The 18,084-nt window shown below is 43.2% G+C and overlaps 1 protein-coding gene across 1 annotated transcript in view; it reads left to right on the top strand.

The window, feature by feature from the left end:
* Positions 1-18,084, top strand: part of VWDE (von Willebrand factor D and EGF domains) — a 52,826-nt gene that overhangs the window by 10,857 nt on the left and 23,885 nt on the right. The window contains 9 exon segments of the mRNA XM_078153979.1: positions 333-561; positions 4,409-4,656; positions 6,872-6,961; positions 8,714-8,849; positions 10,998-11,215; positions 12,439-12,512; positions 14,010-14,280; positions 16,104-16,312; positions 16,547-17,508. Coding sequence (XP_078010105.1) covers positions 333-561; positions 4,409-4,656; positions 6,872-6,961; positions 8,714-8,849; positions 10,998-11,215; positions 12,439-12,512; positions 14,010-14,280; positions 16,104-16,312; positions 16,547-17,508 — 2,437 coding nt within the window.

Raw genomic sequence — 18,084 nt, 5'->3', positions numbered from 1 at the left:
CAAGCACAGGATATGCTGTAGTATTTCTAGTATTTGCAGCCCAAGACTCCAAGACTCCCAAAGATGGGGGGTACCTCAGCCAGGCAGAGGGTGTGCTGGTCCTCCCTGCCACCTTGCCCACACACACCAGAACAGGAATTTGCTCCAGCTCAGCTCCAGCATGTGGTGCCTGGGCCAGCTTGGCTTCTGCACTGGTCATTGTGCCCATAGGTTCTGGGGATGGGCAGATGCCCACTCCACTGCTTATATGCCCCTTGGGAAAATGACCCAAAGACCTTCCCTCTCCCCTACATACCTGCTGTGCCTTCTGCTCTTTTTCCCTCCTGGAATAGGTGAACCGCTGTGGTACCCAAGTCCCACTCTGGTTGTCCCTGAGAGAAGGCGAGGCCTTGCCACTGCCAGGAGAGGCTGTGCAGCTGACAGCCTGTGCCTCCTGGGAGTTCTTTGGTGCTGCCAAGGACTGCTGCTTGTTCCAGATTCCTGTGACCGTGAGGAACTGCGGACTCTTCCTGGTCTACTTTCTGCAGCCCACCCAGGGCTGTATGGGGTACTGTGCTGAAGGTGAGAGAGCTCAGCCTCCTAGGCCACCATCCACACAGGCTTTCCATTCAGAAATGGGGGAAAATGTTGCTAATGGCATGTAATGAATGAACCTGGTCCTTTGGGTCACTGTGATCACAGGGATTATGAAGGCCATACAAGCAGCATGGCCAGCATTTGAGCTCAGGCACTCTGATCCAAAGCTCTGAACAGCACCATCCTGGCCTGCCTCACTGATTGAACAAATGAAACGCTTCTCAGGGGCTCAGCTTGGTGCTAGATGCATGGGCACAGATACACAAGTTTTGGGTCTTTGTTTGCTCCAAACCACCAAATGTGGGCAGATCCAGGAGATGGACCTGATGATAACCCTGATATCCTGTGCTTGTAGTCCCAGGCTGCAGTGCATTGCAGAGGTGGCCATGGTGTACTGCAGCGTCTTAGGTTTCCTTACTCTTTTTAGTCGATTTTCTACTACATGGAAGGATGGATGGATGGATGGAGAGAGTTGGGAGGGGGCAGAGGATAGAAGGGGCACTTGTAAAGAACTTACTGTGTGCAGGCCCTGGGGACCTCCAGCCAATGGGACAGCCCCTACCGGCCACACATTATTTCCTGCATTTTCCTATAGCACATTGTTTGCTTTTATAATGGAAAACCATCTTGCTACTGCAACATGCTTACAGGGCCCCATTCCATTTAGAGGAAAATTATTGTATGGAAGGAAAGCTCTCAATTGAAAAAAGAAATATGCTCCAAATCCAAGTTTTGTTTGATAAATTGGTCATATATCCTGAATTATAATGCATTTAAGGAATTTGATTATATTAGAGAGGGAGAACATTTTAAGTTTTGTATTATTTTCTTCTTTTTTTCTAGAATTGTAAATGTGTAAATTTCTATTTCCCCTGAATTCTTTCTTAATAGTCAGGCTCAGTGTGTGACGCCATAGAGATGCTTGTCCACCCTTGCAATACTATGGATTAGCTCAGTCTGGTTTTCTTTTTTTTCCCTTTTTAAAAAAATGGTTTTTACTTTTTATTTTGAACTTAAATATCAGATAGAATGGGCATTTGCATAGACATAGGAGAACAGAAAAGAGGATTATACACATGAAAATGAAAGTCTTTAGTACCTAAAGTTCCCTTCTCCTTTCTAAATAGGTTAAGTTCAATCTGTTAACTTTCAGATCTGTTCTGCTTGCTTCCTCACCTCTTTCTGTTCATTTATCTCCATTTTCAAGAGGATATCTCAGTGACTGATCTTCCTTCCCTTCCTTCCTTCTTTCCTTTCTTCCTTCCTTCCTTCCTTCCTTCCTTCCTTCCTTCCTTCCTTCCTTCCTTCCTTCCTTCCTTCCTTCCTTCCTTCCTTCCTTCCTTCCTTCCTTCTTTCCTTCTCTTTCTCTCCCCCCATGCCTATTTTCCTTTGTCCTCCCTCCTCACCCCATTGGGGAAAAAAAGAAAACAAAGTCCCTGTATCAATACGGTTAGTCAAGCAGAGCAAATTCCGACATAGCTTAGCCTGGTTTCACACTTCAGAGTTGAGTAGAAGAATTGGTTTCTTCCCATTAAACAGTTAACTTGCTAGGTCCTTGTATTTGTATCACGGGAGCCTAGCATAATGTCTGGCCTATGGTAGTCACTTAATAAATGGTGATTGATTGCTTGCCTCATATCAACTGTGAAGAGGGTGACTGACTGACATCACCATGGCTCTGGAATTTGGAAGAGCAGCCCAGGAGGGCCTAAGGGCCAAGACTTTGTTCCAGGTGAAAACAACAAACGTTCCCATCTACAGATCTTTTTTTACAGATGACAAAGCATTTTCCCAGTGAAAGGCAGTGCTGCCCAGTGGGATAGAGCATCGCAGAGCCTGGACAGCAACCCCTGCCCTACCCCTTGCTATGACCTTCGGCAGGCCTCTTGCTGAGGGTCAGTCTCCTTATTTGTAAAATGAGAGATTTGACCTGGATAATCTCCAAGGTCCCTCTCATTGCTAAGTCCTATAATACTAAATTTTATTATCCCCATTAAATTATGAAGCTGAAGCTCAGAGAGGTTGAATCACTCCTAGCCCTAACTTCCCATGGTCCTATAAACCACTTTGGTCATTTGACCAGTGGGAGTCTGGACTTAAGCCCATCTTTTTGTAGTCCAAATCTGGAGCCTTCCCATCATATGCATGTGTGCGTGTGTGTGCACAATGCAAATATACACATGTGAATGTTGTATGTATATATGCATGTATTATATATACCTATATAAATGTACATATACCTATGTGTGTGTGTCTGTATATATATATATATATGTATATATATATATATATATATATTATATATATATATGTATAAAATCTTGGGGTCATGATATCATAGATCCAGAGGTGGAAGGAATATTAGAAGACATCTAGCATGAGATCATGTTATAGTTGTGGAAACTGAGGCAGCACCTGAATTACCTAACATTTTTTTTTTGAGATGTGATGTTATCTGCAGCAGGACAGAGAGTAACCTGCCCGGAATCAGTCTGGACACAGCTCTGAGTTTCTTCACTCTGGGTTAACATTTATGACAGCATTTGGCACTTAGTAGGTGTTGAGTAAATACTTATTGATTGATTCATTAACTGATTGAGTCTTAAGGGACTATTTGTCTCATATTTTTAAAGCTCATTTATAAAAATGGACTAAATTAAGATGTGTTGTTGCAGCTATTTCTGTCCCAACATCACCAGCATGTGGCCCTGATGGAGCAGATGTTGATGGTGCCTGTCAAGGTATGGATCAGACTTGGCTTTTCATGACAGGCCCAATTGCCTTGACCCTTTCTAGTCGATTTTCAGGGTAGTTTGTGGTTTGGGTTAGTTATCTTGTGCTATGTCCACAATGGTGAAGGGCTGTGCTTGGCCCAGATTGCCTATCTTTGGGTATGGCTCAGAATGGATCTTCCAACTCAAGTCCCAAATTTAGAAGCACAATGTTTTCTTTTGGGGCACATGGGCATGAATCAGTTTTTCCTAATGTTTCACAAATCCTTATGTTCAAAATTACCACTTAATAAGGCACCTGTTCCTTTTCTTTAAAACAAAATAAAACAGTGAGGCTCTTAGAAACATTCCAGCTCACAAAATCACTTTTAAATTTAAAATTGTAAAATCCTCCTTCAATTTCCTGAAGGTAATGAGAGTGCATGCTCCTGCAACACTGCGACAAAAGACTAGGGCCGGCTGTTTCTTAGCATTTCAGGCATTTCATTAAAAAACTAGCATCACTCTTCGAAAGAGCAATTCTTGTAACAGAGCATCCTGGTGAAATAGTGTGTCATTGGGTTTTTAATTAGAAGACTGTTTCCTTGGTAAGCTGTGGAATTGTTATGCTATCCAACTGGGGAGGTTTTATGTCTTTGGGCCATCCTTTGGAACAGCATCACTGCTTCAGGGGCCCGAAATTGGTTTAATGCTCAGTCACTGAACTTATCTCATGAATAGAAATAATAAATGCGCATTGTTGGTAGTTAACCATGCTGCCAGGGTGAATTGCTATTCTATTGGGGTTGGAGAGGAAATCCATCAAAAAAGAACATTTTCCACCTTGTTGAGAACTACAAAATTGTCATGAATTCCTTGTATTTTCGGAAGGTCATGTCTTCTGTGATCCTGTCTCCTACATCAACGAATTGGGCCAGGCTCTTTTTCAGCAGCTTCCTAGGACCCACCATGTTTGAAATGTTTGACAGTGTTTTTTATTCCCATGTTCTAATTGCACGGAGGTAATTTTACTAAGGAAAAAGTAATTTCAATGAATTAAATCTTGAAGCAAAGTAATTGTCTTTCCCCTGCCCTTGTCTTCGATATGTTTTTCCTCCTAGGTCTGCCTGCTGCCCCATCACCGCCCTCCCCTCCAGGAGCCCCAGAGGTTGAGGTTAAGTTGATTGCATCCAAGATCTTTCTCCAGTGTACCTTTGAGGGGTCCCCCACAAACATCTCCCGGGTATTTGTCATTTCTTGGTCCAGACTTTCATCAGAAGGACTCCAAGAGGAACTGAAGAAGGAGACCACAGTGGAGGAGTTCTCCCTTTTGGAACTTGATGGCATAAACCTTAGGCTTGGAGATAGGGTAGGTTTGAAGAGTGAGAATTTCCAAATGTGATTTCCTATGTTGTCTTTGTGCCCCACAGAGAGAGAGTCTCGAGTGCTTGTCATCATTTTCCTCGGCATTCATGATATTTCTAGTTATGAATGGGTGAAGGTAGAAATCTCTGTGAATATGTGTTCTGGTCGCTATCCGCAAAATACACCCCAAGGCTTTGTCAGTGTCTCTTCAGTGAATGCCTTTGCCTTCTGTATTTCAAATAGACATACCCACACACCTTTCAGCATTTCCTAATTTTCACTCCTTTACTTCAGACCCATAGTTTTTAATGGCTTTGCTGACAACTCCTCTGGTGCCACTTCCCAGTGTAGGGGGGATCTTAGGTTGTCAAAAACTGTGCTCCTGGAGAAGAAGCTCTGGTAGGTCCTCCTAGCACTAGGAAAGCTCCATCTATGGGGCCACCTAATGATGGTGCTTCTGTTCTTCACTGGGAAAGTCTAATCCCCTGCTTGGTCGAGGAAGGCTTAATTTTGGGGCCACAGTAAATCTCAAATACTGTCTTCTAAGTAATCCATGTGTTGAGTTCAAATATGCTTCTTCATTGTAAGAAAACAGACCTCATTGTTTTCTCATGATAACAAAAATCAAGATTTTAGGGGGGAAAATCCAAGAATGTCCATGAGCTTTTCCCTCCCCCTCATAGAGAACATCCTGAACCCTGGAAGTAGAGAGCATCTTATCCCAGAAGGACCTTTATATCCATGAGGTCTTAAAGAGAAAGCTTATATGTTACTTAAAACACGCCTTCTCTTTGAAATTTCACTGAATCTCAAAGTCTGCCTAATAAGGGAAGCTTTCAAAAACCCCATGTTGAGAAATCCTAAAATGGATATTATTTTGGTATTTTAATCCTTTTGTCTGAATACGGGATCAAATACAAAGAGGAGATGGGAGATTCCTTTCCCTGGAAACTTCCCTAGATGTCTGTGAGCAGAGACTCCTGTCCCTTGGTGGTTGTCAGGGTCTGCCTCCAGAGTGCAACAGGAAGTTCAGATCTTGTTTTTTTGTCTCGTTTTCTCATCTCGTTCCATGGAGTATACCCAAGGATAGAAATGGTCCTGGGACAATCCTGGGAGAATTCTATAAAGCCTGGTGTCCTGGTAGATGAAGTAGTCACTCTCCTTGTTTGCATAAAAGTCCTGAGAGACAAGCTCACCTTCTATAGGCTCCCTGGAGGAATCATGACTCTGGGAGCAGAGCAGGAGGAAAGGAGCCAGCTCCTGCCCTCAGAGGGCTTCAGTTTCTTCTGCCAGATCTTTGCATTTGTGAAGCTCTCTGTTCCATGTGGCTGGAAGATCAGCAGTATTGGGGAAGGTGACCCCTCTTTAAAATGTTCTTTGACTTTTATTGAGTGGTGTTTTGTCTTGGCAGTCCAGGACAACAGTTTAGTCTGTGAGGATGGCCCAGGACTGTTCTGAATTTTTCAGGATATTTCAAGGTCTGGATTTGTAGAATTGGGGATTGGGTGTCCATTAGTTTAGGAAAGAGAGAAAGCTTATCCTGTCATCATCATCCCCGTCATAGCCAAGGTCCACCCTTTGATAGCTCCATCTCCCCTGCAGTCCCTCTGCTGCTTGGGCTCTGGGCCTGGCTTCTCCCCACCTGGAATTCCATAATAACAGTTTGTTCCCTCAAGAACAAGTTTCAAGGTCTTCTGACCCCTCGTTCTTCACATCTGCCTACCTGATTCCCTGGCTTCTCAACCATGAGCAGACCTTCGTCGTCAGGGTGTGTGCGTGGCTGCCAACCAACTTACTGACCTCTGCCTGTCTGATCTCCTGTCTTAATGGTCCCCAGCTAATGACTTCTTGAACTAAAAATGGGCTGCTTTGGGGGAGGGGGTATTGGGTCCCCCACTCGCTGGAGGCTCCCAACTGGAGGGATGGACATTTGTTGGGGATGCTATAGAAGGGAGTCTTGTTCAGGGACAGGTTGGACGTGATGCCCTTTGAAGTCCCGTGCACCTCTGAGATGCTGGGATTCTGGGCCTTTCACAGGGAGGCTGCTCTAGCACTGACCAAGGAGTCTGGACCAAACCTAAGGTGAAGGAGCATATCTTGTTGGGTCTGTGATCTTTCCACTTTCCCTAGAGTGAAATGGAGTTAATTAACTTTCAAAATAATGCTTTAGGCAAATGTCCTCAAAGATTTTATTGCTAAGACAACAACTCTATCTGCAGATTTTCTGTAGTGTATCTGCCTTTTTCCGGGAGAGCCCAGGCTTACAAAGTGTGGTCATCGAGAGTAAAGAATTCTTTGCTGGCATTAAGGTACGTGGAGGGTAGAAAATCTGGGAGCTGTCAGGGGTGAATGAGGATCTCAGGATGGGGAAGGACAGGGACAGTGGAAAGTTGAACCCTTCTATGAGCTTTTTGTAAGGATGCTGCCCTTGCTGTCAGGAGACCAAGTTCAGATCCTGGAATTGACACTACCATTTATTAGCTGGGTCACCATGAGCCATCAGCTCACCTGCTTGGCCCTGTTCCCTCATCTGTCAATGGAGGAAATAGTGCAAATACAATGGGCTTCATGGGGCTGCTGTGGGGAGCGTGCCTCGTTAACCGTGAAGCCCAATATCAGTGGGGATATAATGGACCCATTGATGCGTTTCTTGGCTGGTGTTTTAGTCACTCCAATTCAAACTGGAAATTAAGAATGGGAAACATTTTGCACCTGTCTTACTTGAAAAGAAGAAGATGACATTCACCTTCCCCAGCTTCCTGCTCATGTGCCCCTGGCTTGCTCCCCTGCCTGTACTATAAGGACACAAGGAAACCCCAAGGTGCCCAGTGCAAGCAGCTCACATGGACTGAGCACTTTGGCTTGGAAGTTTTGTTGTTCTTCAGTCATATCCAACTCTCTATGACGCCATTTGGGGTTTTCTTGTCAAAGATCCTGGAGCGATTTGCCATTTCCTTCTCCAGCTCATTTTTACAGATGACGAAAGGGAGGTAAACAGGGTGAAATGACTTGCCCAGCGTCGCATAGCTAGGAAGTGTCTGAGACTGGATTTGAACTCAGGTCTTCCTGACTCTAGGCCCAAGCCTGTATCCCCTGCACCACCTGGCTGCCCTTGCCTCTCAAATAAATGCCAATAAATGGTGAATGACAATTCACTTCAAAGTAATAAGCATTTATGAAGCTTTCCCACAATGTGGCAGACCCTTACAGGCACTGTAGATACAAAGGCAAAAATGATAGAGAACAGACTTTCAAAAGCTTTTTGGTGATTTTTCAGTTATTTGGGTAAAGGCGTCCCCAGAGACTGAGAGCAATCTGAAGTAGCCTAGGCCATGGTCTTGGTCACCATGGGGCAGTCCTACTTGAGAGGTCACTTGGGGCCTTTGGTCTCTTCTTCTTCATTTTGAAATGAACCCTAGTGTCACTGGAATGTTGTCGAGTGAGACCGTTCTTTGAGTTGACTGACCATTCATCTCATGACATTCCAGGTGGATGTCTTGACATGGCTTCATTTTGTGATGAAGCAGTATGGTAAAGTGGCTGGAGCCCTGGACTGGGCCTTATGAAGGTCTGGGTTCAAGTCCAGCCCCTGACATTTACTAGTGCTATCAAACCGAGTTTCACTTCATCTTATAGGGGGAACCGTTGCACTAATACCCATTACAGTTGTTGGAGGATTGAATGACGTGTAGGGTTTGTACTTTTTGGTGTTCTAAGGAACATCAATAATTGCTAATCATTTCTGTGACACAAAACACGTGCTAAGTGAACAAGCATTCATATTGAGCACCTACTATGTGCCGCACACCATGCACTTGGGGGCTACAAAGAAAAGCAAAACCAGTCCCTGCTGTCAAGGAGCTTGTGATTGAATGTGTCCAATTAGCCCGATACGTGATACCCTTCCCTGTCTGTCCATATTACTGGGGATAAAATGAGTTACCAGAAGAATTCCCCACTACAATCATTGTCCTCTAAGGGGAGTAATCAATCACAAGGTGTCAGTTAAGCAACAGTTCTGCAGCAGGTGCCGTGATGTTTTATGTTTCCTCCCACACCAGCTCAGGCCAGAGGTAAGCACTATCTTGGAAGATGGACAAGAGTACCAGCTGAGGTTAGAGAGCACAGTTCCCGTTCTTTGTCCTGAGCTTGGCCAAGGATGCAAAGTCTCGTTGACACTGAAAACCATTGACCAGGGTAAGAGCATCTCATTGGAGGCCGTGTCACAGCAAGCCATTTGGAATATGCGTTTCCAGTAGCCAGAAATGGACAGGTGGTCCAAGTGGACCCAAAGGAATCCTCACTCCAAGCTATTGGGTTGCATTGTGTAACCTCTGAGGCACTTTGGAGCAATGTTTCCATGGTTCTACAACCCTTTAGTGCAGACTCAGCTTCTGTATCCACAGAAATATCAACTTTTCTGCACCAAATGAACTTGAAACTCTTGGTGAAAAGGGCACCAGGGGGTCTAGTGAGAGACCTCTTCAATCCAGGGACTGCACACCCTACTACTGGAAGCCATTTTCTCAGAAGACTCATTTAAGTAATGATTCTTGTAGACTGATAGACACCAACCCCATGTACATAGGCAAGGAGTCTGGGCCCCCATCCATAAGACTAGAGCACCCCCTCTTCACACCCCCACCTGGGGTGAATGGTCTGAGAGCACAGCTCACTGTGCCCCCTGGCATTGTAGCCATTTGTCATGGGGGAAGGTCAAGGTGCCCTCCCAACATTGATCAAAGTTCCCTCTGCCCTCAGAAACATATTTTTCTGCTTTGAGTCTAAAACTTCAAAGTGCATTTTTTTAATGGAAAGTCATTTCCAACGAACAAGATTTTACCCGTAATAAAGAATAACTGAGGTGTTAGACATTTACCTCTAGACTTGGTACAAGATGGAACCATCAGTGACCAATGTCTAGCATCTCAATGCTAGGGGAGAGCTGCTGCTGGTGAGTTATCTCTGTAAGCCTGAGGAAGGGCCCTCCATTGAAAGCTGGACTTAGGCAGCCTCCGTTATTTCAATGTACTCACCTGATTTGGAAAAAAAGGAAAGATCATAGCCCCATTTTGGTCTAATTAACTTCCAAGGAAGAGAGCAGATCACATTGTTTGAAAAACAAAAACGCCGTACCAGCAAATAAGTACAAAGTCCAAGTCACAGTTTTTGGACTAATTCTCATGCACATAGCAGTCTTGGCCTAATGGGACAGCCAGAGTACCTTACCCTCATGGACAGTGAGGTGGTACAGTGGATAAAATGTTGGACTTGGCGTCAGCAAGACCTGAGTTCAAAACCTGTCTCGGATGTCTTCCTAGCTGTATGACCCTAGGAAAAATCACTTAATCTTTGCCAGCCTCAGTTTCCTAATGCGTAAAATGGGAATAATAATAGCATGTACCTCACAGGGTTATAAGGATTAAAGATAATGTGTGTAAAGCACTCTGCAAACCTTAAAGTGTTCTAAAAGCATTTGTTATAGGGATAGACAATGGTGATGGTGCTGAAAGGAGAATGCCGTGCCCCTCTCTTCCCTTCACTCACACCCTACCTCCCGCCATGTGCTTAGCCAGTACCTTTTGTTAAAGAAAACCCACCACCAACACACAATTAAAGGCCGATTATAGCCCAATGAATGGACAGTGGATAAACTCCCCAACTCATTTTGATACCACCTTAGAGCGGAGCCATGATCATAGCCCCAGACAAAGCTTAGTGCTTTTCCGAAGGCTCCTTTGTTGCCAGAATCACCAGATGGTTTGAGTACATAAAAGGCCTTGATGCATAATTTTCATTCCCCACTGTGGAATTTTATCCAGATGTGTGAGGAGTTAAATACTTTAGACAATGGCTAAGACAGAAGAAGCTAACGGGAACTAGATTGTAAAAAACAGTTGGAGCTGAAGATCAATTCTGAAAAATTTTTCATTCCTTTCCTGATGTACTTGGTGGGAAGGCTGAGGAAGGCGACCTGCTGCCAACCATGAGCAGTAAAGCCACAGAGGCCATTTCCTTAAATGGATCAATTCCAAGGGCGCTCCTTGACTGAGCCCCAAGAGGCCGAGCAAGATGGCAGAGGGGGATCGCTCCCTGGTCTGGGAAAGGGATGCCCAGGGCTTTCTCACATCACCAAGTTACCTCATCTTTATAAAGCGCCATTGTCCAGCAGCCTTGGAGAGTGAGGGCGACCATCTGTAAAGGACAGCCCCAGAGCTGTCCGTTGGTGTGTAGTGTGCTAACAAAGTCATCCATCATAGAATTCTTTGCCATATGCACATTCCTGTTAGAGAGAAGCTCTGACCTTTTTTTTTTTTTCTCTCTCTCTCTCTCTCACTAAAACAGGTAATAAACAACAGGGTTTCAATCTGGCTCTTTCTTGTTGTCAAGTGGACCTTCCTGAGACATCGTCCTGTGAGAATGGGACTTGTAGCCAGGCAGTTATTTATTACACAGCCATAATAGACTTTGCACGGGATGGAGACAGAGTTACTGAGATTGTTGTGGAGCCCATCGTCAGCGAGAATTTCCTGTGGAGCGGCTACATTCCTGAAAGCACACAGGTGGACATGCATCTAGAGAGAGATTGAACATATCTCTCTACCCATAAAACAAACACATGTGCACATGTGGGGGCCGAGGAGGGGGGAAGACCCCCCAGGAGGCAGATCTCGAACCTGTCCCACAGGACACAGAGACACCTGCACGTTGTCACACAGGCAGCTCGGGGGTCCAGAGAAGAATCACCGCCAACATGTAGTGATGCGTAGGCTTTCTCTGAGTTGAGAGGAAATACGCTTCCCAGTCACCTCTCTAGCTCCTGAGCCTCCACTCATAAGTTTAGATGTAGTTACATCACATGTATTTATATAGCCAGTGACTCACAATGACATATTTAAGATCTTAAATATAGCCATTGCTTAGCAAGAAGGGAAAAGAAATAATAATAATATCACACATATTCGTATGTTAAAGCAAACTGCCTTTGTTTTAATACATCTACAAACTTTATCTTAGATGTCAAATTCTCATTTTCGGTCCACACTTGGGGAACTTAAATTTGACCCCAAACCATGCAACCATTCAAGTGTCCGTATCTACAGTATATGGTAATAACAATAATATCAATTAATTCTATTATATGTAATCCTGTATTATATTATTTATTGTTACCATGTTAAATAGTACATGCTACATTTAATATATTAATTATTGTGTTAATAATAATAGCTAGCACATGTTTGGGGCTCTAAGGTTTCTGCAACACTCTATATATAGTATATGTTATATATGTGTGTTATGTGATACATAAATACATATACATACACATAGATACATATGCATATGTATATCTGTATATCTGTGTGTATATGTATGTGTGTGTATATATATCTATATATATTGCATGGCATGGCATAGCCTGTCACAGTTAGAGGGGACAGAACTTGCTTGCCCCAAAATCCTATATCAGACTTGACCCTTAATCATCGTTTTTCATAACAACAGTGTCTATCAAAGCTCTGAGCGGGCCTGATTCAGCAACAAAATAGGAAGAGACAGTACATTCTAGACACATAAATGTGGATGTATTTAATAGACTGTGATTTTTAGTTGAAAAAACTTGCTTTATTTTTTATTCATTTTCTGTAGTATTTTAGAAGGGATGTGAATGACAGGAATAATGATTCAAGCAGAAAATCAGCTTTGCTGAGATGATGGGATGCTTTGGTCTCTCAGAAGACAATGAGTAATGATGTAACTGGCTGCCAATGTCTTTGCTTTCCAGATCACAGTAAAGGACCTTCCCACAGCCAAGTGCTATGCATTTACTGATCCTCATATAATCACACTGGATGGGAGGTAACTTCCTTCTTTGGGGGGGGTAGAGAGTTGTGACATTTAGGGGGCCAAGAGAATCACTTGGTTATTTCATGTGTGGAGCCCCTCCCTACTTCCATATACCATAAAAAACCTCAAGGGTCAGTGGGGGCATATTTAAGACCACACTGAGTTCTTATAATGTTTGTATCCTTTTAGTTGTGAACATGCTTGGATATTTCCCCCCAGACTCTTAATTTGCATCATCATGAAGCAATGATGAGGTCTGTTTCCTCAAAATGGGGATTCCCACCAGAAATTCCACTCAGTAGAAAACAATTCTCACTGTGTTGTTGGCATTCTGCTACTGGGACCACAAGAAACAAAATGAGTCTAACCTATTCTTCATACCAGAGAACTCTATCTGCTAGACGTCTTTGGGTTATGGGAACCTTATTCAAGGGTGGGGTAGGTTAATGTTCACTGAAAACAAAACAGGGAAGCCAACTCCTGGGATATTTGGGCATAACTTGAAAGGAAAACTGTTGTACGGCCATGGGTAGACTTCTTCAAAGAAAGGAGCAGTTATCTACCTTTAGGAAGTGAGGGTTGAGCTCCATAGGATGACAAAGAGTCCTAGATTTGAAGACATGAGATCTGGTCATGAACCCAGCTCTGTGTCATCTCTTATCACACCTGGGAAGGAGGCAGTTGGTTCAGATGACCTCCAAGGGCCTTTCCACTTCTAAAATCCCACTCTGAGCTGGGCAGCCACCTCAGTCCATCTTTTCTTGAAGCTTCTCAACATTCACTTGTCCTGGAGGATGGCTGGAATCTCCAGACCAGGGCTGAGATAACACGAAATCCAGGCAGTGCATGGAGTGCCATGGAACCATCTCTTAATCCACTCCACAGATGGAAATTCTAACATGATCAAGTGTCATTGAATGTAAATGATTCTGAACTAAAATGACCACATCTGGGTGCCAAGAAAATAGCTGTGGGACAATTCCAGAAGGATGGACACTCTAAACATTCAGAAATGTCAAACATATCTTGGAATGGTATCACACACAGGGACATTGTTTAATTGCCAAAGCTCATTTCTTTCTCATCACGGTGGTGGTGTGCATGGATGCTTTGTGTGTGTAGGGGAGATTCCCACAGTGAAATTATTTTTTCAGATAGATTTATACAGGGTAGAGTGGTGCTGATTATTTCATATTTATAATCTAGTTTCTCAATCAGCAAGTATTTATTAAGCACCTATGATGTACCCGGTGCTGGGAATACAAAGAAAGGCAAAAGACAGTCCATGCCTTCAAGAGGCTTTCCTATTAATGAGTATATTATTAACACAACTGAAAGAATCTTAGCAGGAGGTAGAGACCATGCCAACTTCCTAATTTTATGGATAAAGAAACTGAGACCCAGGGAGGTTAAATAATGACTAAGATTTCCCTAAATCTGAATAACACTTGTAGCATTAATACTTTGAGATATAATTTCAGCCTAAATCTTTCTCTTCTCTCATGAAAGGCATTATGAGCACTTCAAAACTGGAACTTTTGTGCTGTACAAGAGCATGTCCCGAGATTTTGAGGTCCACGTTCGCCAGTGGGATTGTGGAAGCCTTCATTATCCAGTGTCTTGTAACTGTGGATTTGTGGCCAAAGAAGGAGGCGACATGGTTGCATTGGACATGTGCAGTGGCCAGCTTCATGAGTCACAGCCCTATTTATTTGTGAAGAGCAGAGACCCCACCAGCAGTATCAAGATTAAGGAGTCTTATTTAGGAAGAAAAGTCACGGTATGTAATGGAGAATCTTTTCATCAGACATTTTTATTTTCCTGTGTAATTGGAAATTTCATATCCAAGGTGTTTTCTGATTTTAAGATAATATACATCAGAAAATTGTCCAATTGGTCTTCTGTACAGCGTCAAAGGCAAAATTAACTCTGGTCTTCAGAAGCATCACTTCTGTTTCCTACAGATATTTGTATGCTGGTGAAACTTGAATCAGAAAAATCAACAACTGCCTTATTTGATATAAAAGAAGGTTCTTGTTTCTAGTGAAGATAGAAAAATATTGGAATTATAATCTCCTAACTACTATGTAACAGGTAGAGATCAGGAAGATATGACCAGAAGGTTAATTTGGTAAATATTCCTCAGTTAGCATTCATAAACATTTTAGTTACGGAATGAAATTGGCAAGATATCAGATGCTTTGATGGGACCATACCTCCTACAAAGAAATTCCACCTAATATGTACCTATTAGTCCCTACAATGTAAGAGGCACCAGAAATTATATGAAGGAAAAGATGAAATAGTCCTTGCCTGCAAAGAGCTTCCAGTGTACAAGGATAACCATCCATTCTCTTCTCATCCTTTCATTCTACATGATTCTTTTCCATGTTCTTCCAATAATCCTGCAGACAATTTACCCAACACAGTACTAGAAGCCTTTTTCTGGAGTTTAAAAATGATTTCACAGAAGGCATGCCTCCATGTGTATGAGGCCCTTTCTGATCCTTCTGCCCCCAAATTTATTTTGTATGTACATCTATATCTATGTGTTATTTCCTCCTATAAAATTTAAATTCCTGGAGGGCAGCAATTGACTCATTTTTGCTTTTCATCTCCTGAGTCAGCCCAGTGCCTGACACACAGTAGGTGCTTCATAAATGCTCCTTGGTTAGTACCAATGCAACCCTTGAGCTTCCCATCTTTTACCCTTCACTCTTTCAACAGGACCAGCCTGTCTCCTTTTCGAGTCATACATGTGCATGCAGAAGTCTTTTCTAACCCTTGTTGTGCACAAGTCATTGTTAATATGCAGCAACCAACTTACACACCTCCCATGCATCCTGTCTCCCTCACCTAGTGGTGACCCAAAATTTTGAGTCGTTGTGTCCCTTGATTCACAGTCATCTAATATCATCGGGAGATTATTAGTGTTTAAAATGTGCTTTCATAGCCAGATATGGGATAGTCTTGAAGAAATGTATCATCTTCGAGAGAGGTATCATTTGAGTGCAATATCACTACTTGAGGAGGCAACTGTGGGGTAGTGGAAAGAGGGCCAGGTTTGAGGTCAGAGCTTGCGTTTGAATCTTGACTCTGCCACTTAAAAACCATGTCACCTTCTTGGACTGGCTTTCCTCCATGGGGGAAATAATGAGCTTGGACTAGATGACCTCTTGGGCCCCTTCCACCTCTAAATCTGTGATCTATGAGCTTTATTTTAGATGACCCAAATTACAAAAATGCCTTGTCGCTCAATGCAGTCAATATGTAATTCTAAGAGTCAGTGTTTATTCACCCACCTGAACCTTTCAAGCAATGAGTGCACTGGTCATATCCTCCTGCTCTCTACCTGTTAGGAGATTATAATTTCGACATTTTTCTATGCTCACTAGCAGCAGGAGCATTCTTTTACATCAAATAAGGCAGTTGTTGGTTTTTCTGACTCAGGTTTTACCAGCATACAAATATCTGTAGGAAACAGAAGTAATGCTTCTGAAGATCAGAGTCAATTCTGCCTTTGATGCTGGATGTCAAGTTGCCATCTGCCCATCCCTCACTCTTCTCTTCACTTGTTCTGCCTTCAACTGTGTTTGTGTCCAGATACTCTTTTCTTCTGGAGCTTTTGTTCGTGCCGATCTTAGCGAATGGGGCATGAGTTTGACAATCCAGTCTCCTAGCTCAGACTACAAAAACACCCGGGGACTTTGTGGCACTTTTGATGAAGACCCAGAAAATGACTTCCATGACAAACATGGTGCTGTGATCAAGGACCATTCCAATCCATATCTTGTTTTTATTAATGAGTGGAGGTAAGAAAGCCAGGTTTTTCTTTTTCCATTGACTATGTGTCAGTAAGAATTTGAATAGCACAAAGCTTTGTACCCAGTAAGTGTTTAATCACTGCTTCATTCATATCTTTTAAAAGCCCTGACATACTCTGTGTTGCTCATCTCCACACCCTATGTTCTTTTGCAGTGTGATTGCATCAGTGGGCAAACCGTTTTCATTTTATTCTGTTGTCTTGTCTTTTTATCCCCTGGAAGGATATCACCAGGAAAGAGTATGTTTGATAAACTTCCAGTTTCTTTGAAATCTCCAGGAAAAATCTTCTACTGCAGTTGTGCAGGAGACAAGGCTAGATTCTGGTCTGTCAATCCTCTGAATAGGCACCCTCAATCAGAAGTCATTTCAGGCTGCGATGACAGTGAACATGTCAGACGTTCTTCTTTGATACCAGAACTTGACATCACTACAGAGTATATCGGTGCTGATGAGCTGAGCAGAAGTTTAAAGAAGCGTTCATTGAGAGAAGAAAAACATACAGGTTCCCTTTCTTTGAGCCAAGAAAAATATGTTAATCTCACAAAAGTAGATTCCAAAGGGTCCATTCAACACAAAAGGGACAAAGGGAAAATAGACCCTTTGGAAGTCAGGAGACGGGTACAACATTTGGGCCACCATCTCCAAGAAAGACAACTTGTCCAAAACAGGCAGAAAAGACAACATTTGCATGAATCTCCACCCACATTTTCTTTCCCCAGTCTCAGCCCCACCGACCTGGAAGGATTAAGCTATTTTTTTCCTGAGGACCATGCTATGGATACACACCAAGAGTTTGTACCCTCATGGCCCACACCTTCTGGGCTGATGGAAGCCCATGTGTTGGAAGCCTGCCATCAGACCCTGGCTAACTCCAGCATTGGAGGATACTGTGCAGAGTTTCTTGGTGAGAGAATAGACAGTGTTGTTGGGATGTGTGTGAAGGACGTGCTGTTAAAAGATGACCTTAGCTGGGCAGAAGCAGGTTTGGCGCTCTTAGAAAATGAATGTGAAAGGAGAATTTTGGAAGAGGGAAAGTACAACATAGAAGATTATGGCCCATCCATTGGAGAAATTCTCCTTGTGTTAAAGTGCCCCAATCTGTGCAGTGGACATGGACAGTGCATGGAATGGGGCTGTGCATGTTTCCCAGGCTTTAGTTCCTTTGACTGCAGCATCTTGTCTGGTAAGTAAAAGAACTGGGAAATCTCAGGGTGCATTGTATAGAGAGAAGTGCTGTCCCAAGACCATTTACTTACCCCTTGAGCCGAGCCAAGTGCAAGTTCATCCTACCCATTGCTGACAAAGTAATTTTCCTTAGGGGTGTATCTGAAAAAGTGATTCCTTACTTAGTTAACCAGGGGTGAGCTGGAAAACCTTTAACATCGAGTTCTCTAAAAAAAAAAATTACACATGACACACTTAAGTTTAGCTTGTATTATTAATATTTTCCATCACTTTCTTAAGTCGAGAAAATCAACAAAATAGCAAATCAAGCCATTACATGCTGAAAACTGAATAGTTGGCAAAACAGGATCCCTCAGGACCAGCCTTGTCTCTCTCCCGGCTCACCTCCAGGCCTTCCCGCCGGCCTTCCTGCATGCCTGGGATGCACTCCCCTTTCCCCTTGGCCTCAGCGAATCATTCACTTCCTCTGAGATGAAGCTGAGGGACCGTCTTGCGCATGAAGCATTTCCTGATCCCTCAGCTGCCTGGGCCCTGCTTCAAACCGCCCTAATAATCCTTGCTCATGCTTGTGTAG

This window comes from Phascolarctos cinereus, unplaced genomic scaffold (genome assembly GCF_003287225.1).
Source record: "Phascolarctos cinereus isolate Bilbo 61053 unplaced genomic scaffold, phaCin_HiC Scaffold_1;HRSCAF=81, whole genome shotgun sequence".
In the NCBI taxonomy this organism is placed as follows: domain Eukaryota; kingdom Metazoa; phylum Chordata; class Mammalia; order Diprotodontia; family Phascolarctidae; genus Phascolarctos; species Phascolarctos cinereus.
This window is presented reverse-complemented; position numbering and strand designations above follow the sequence as displayed.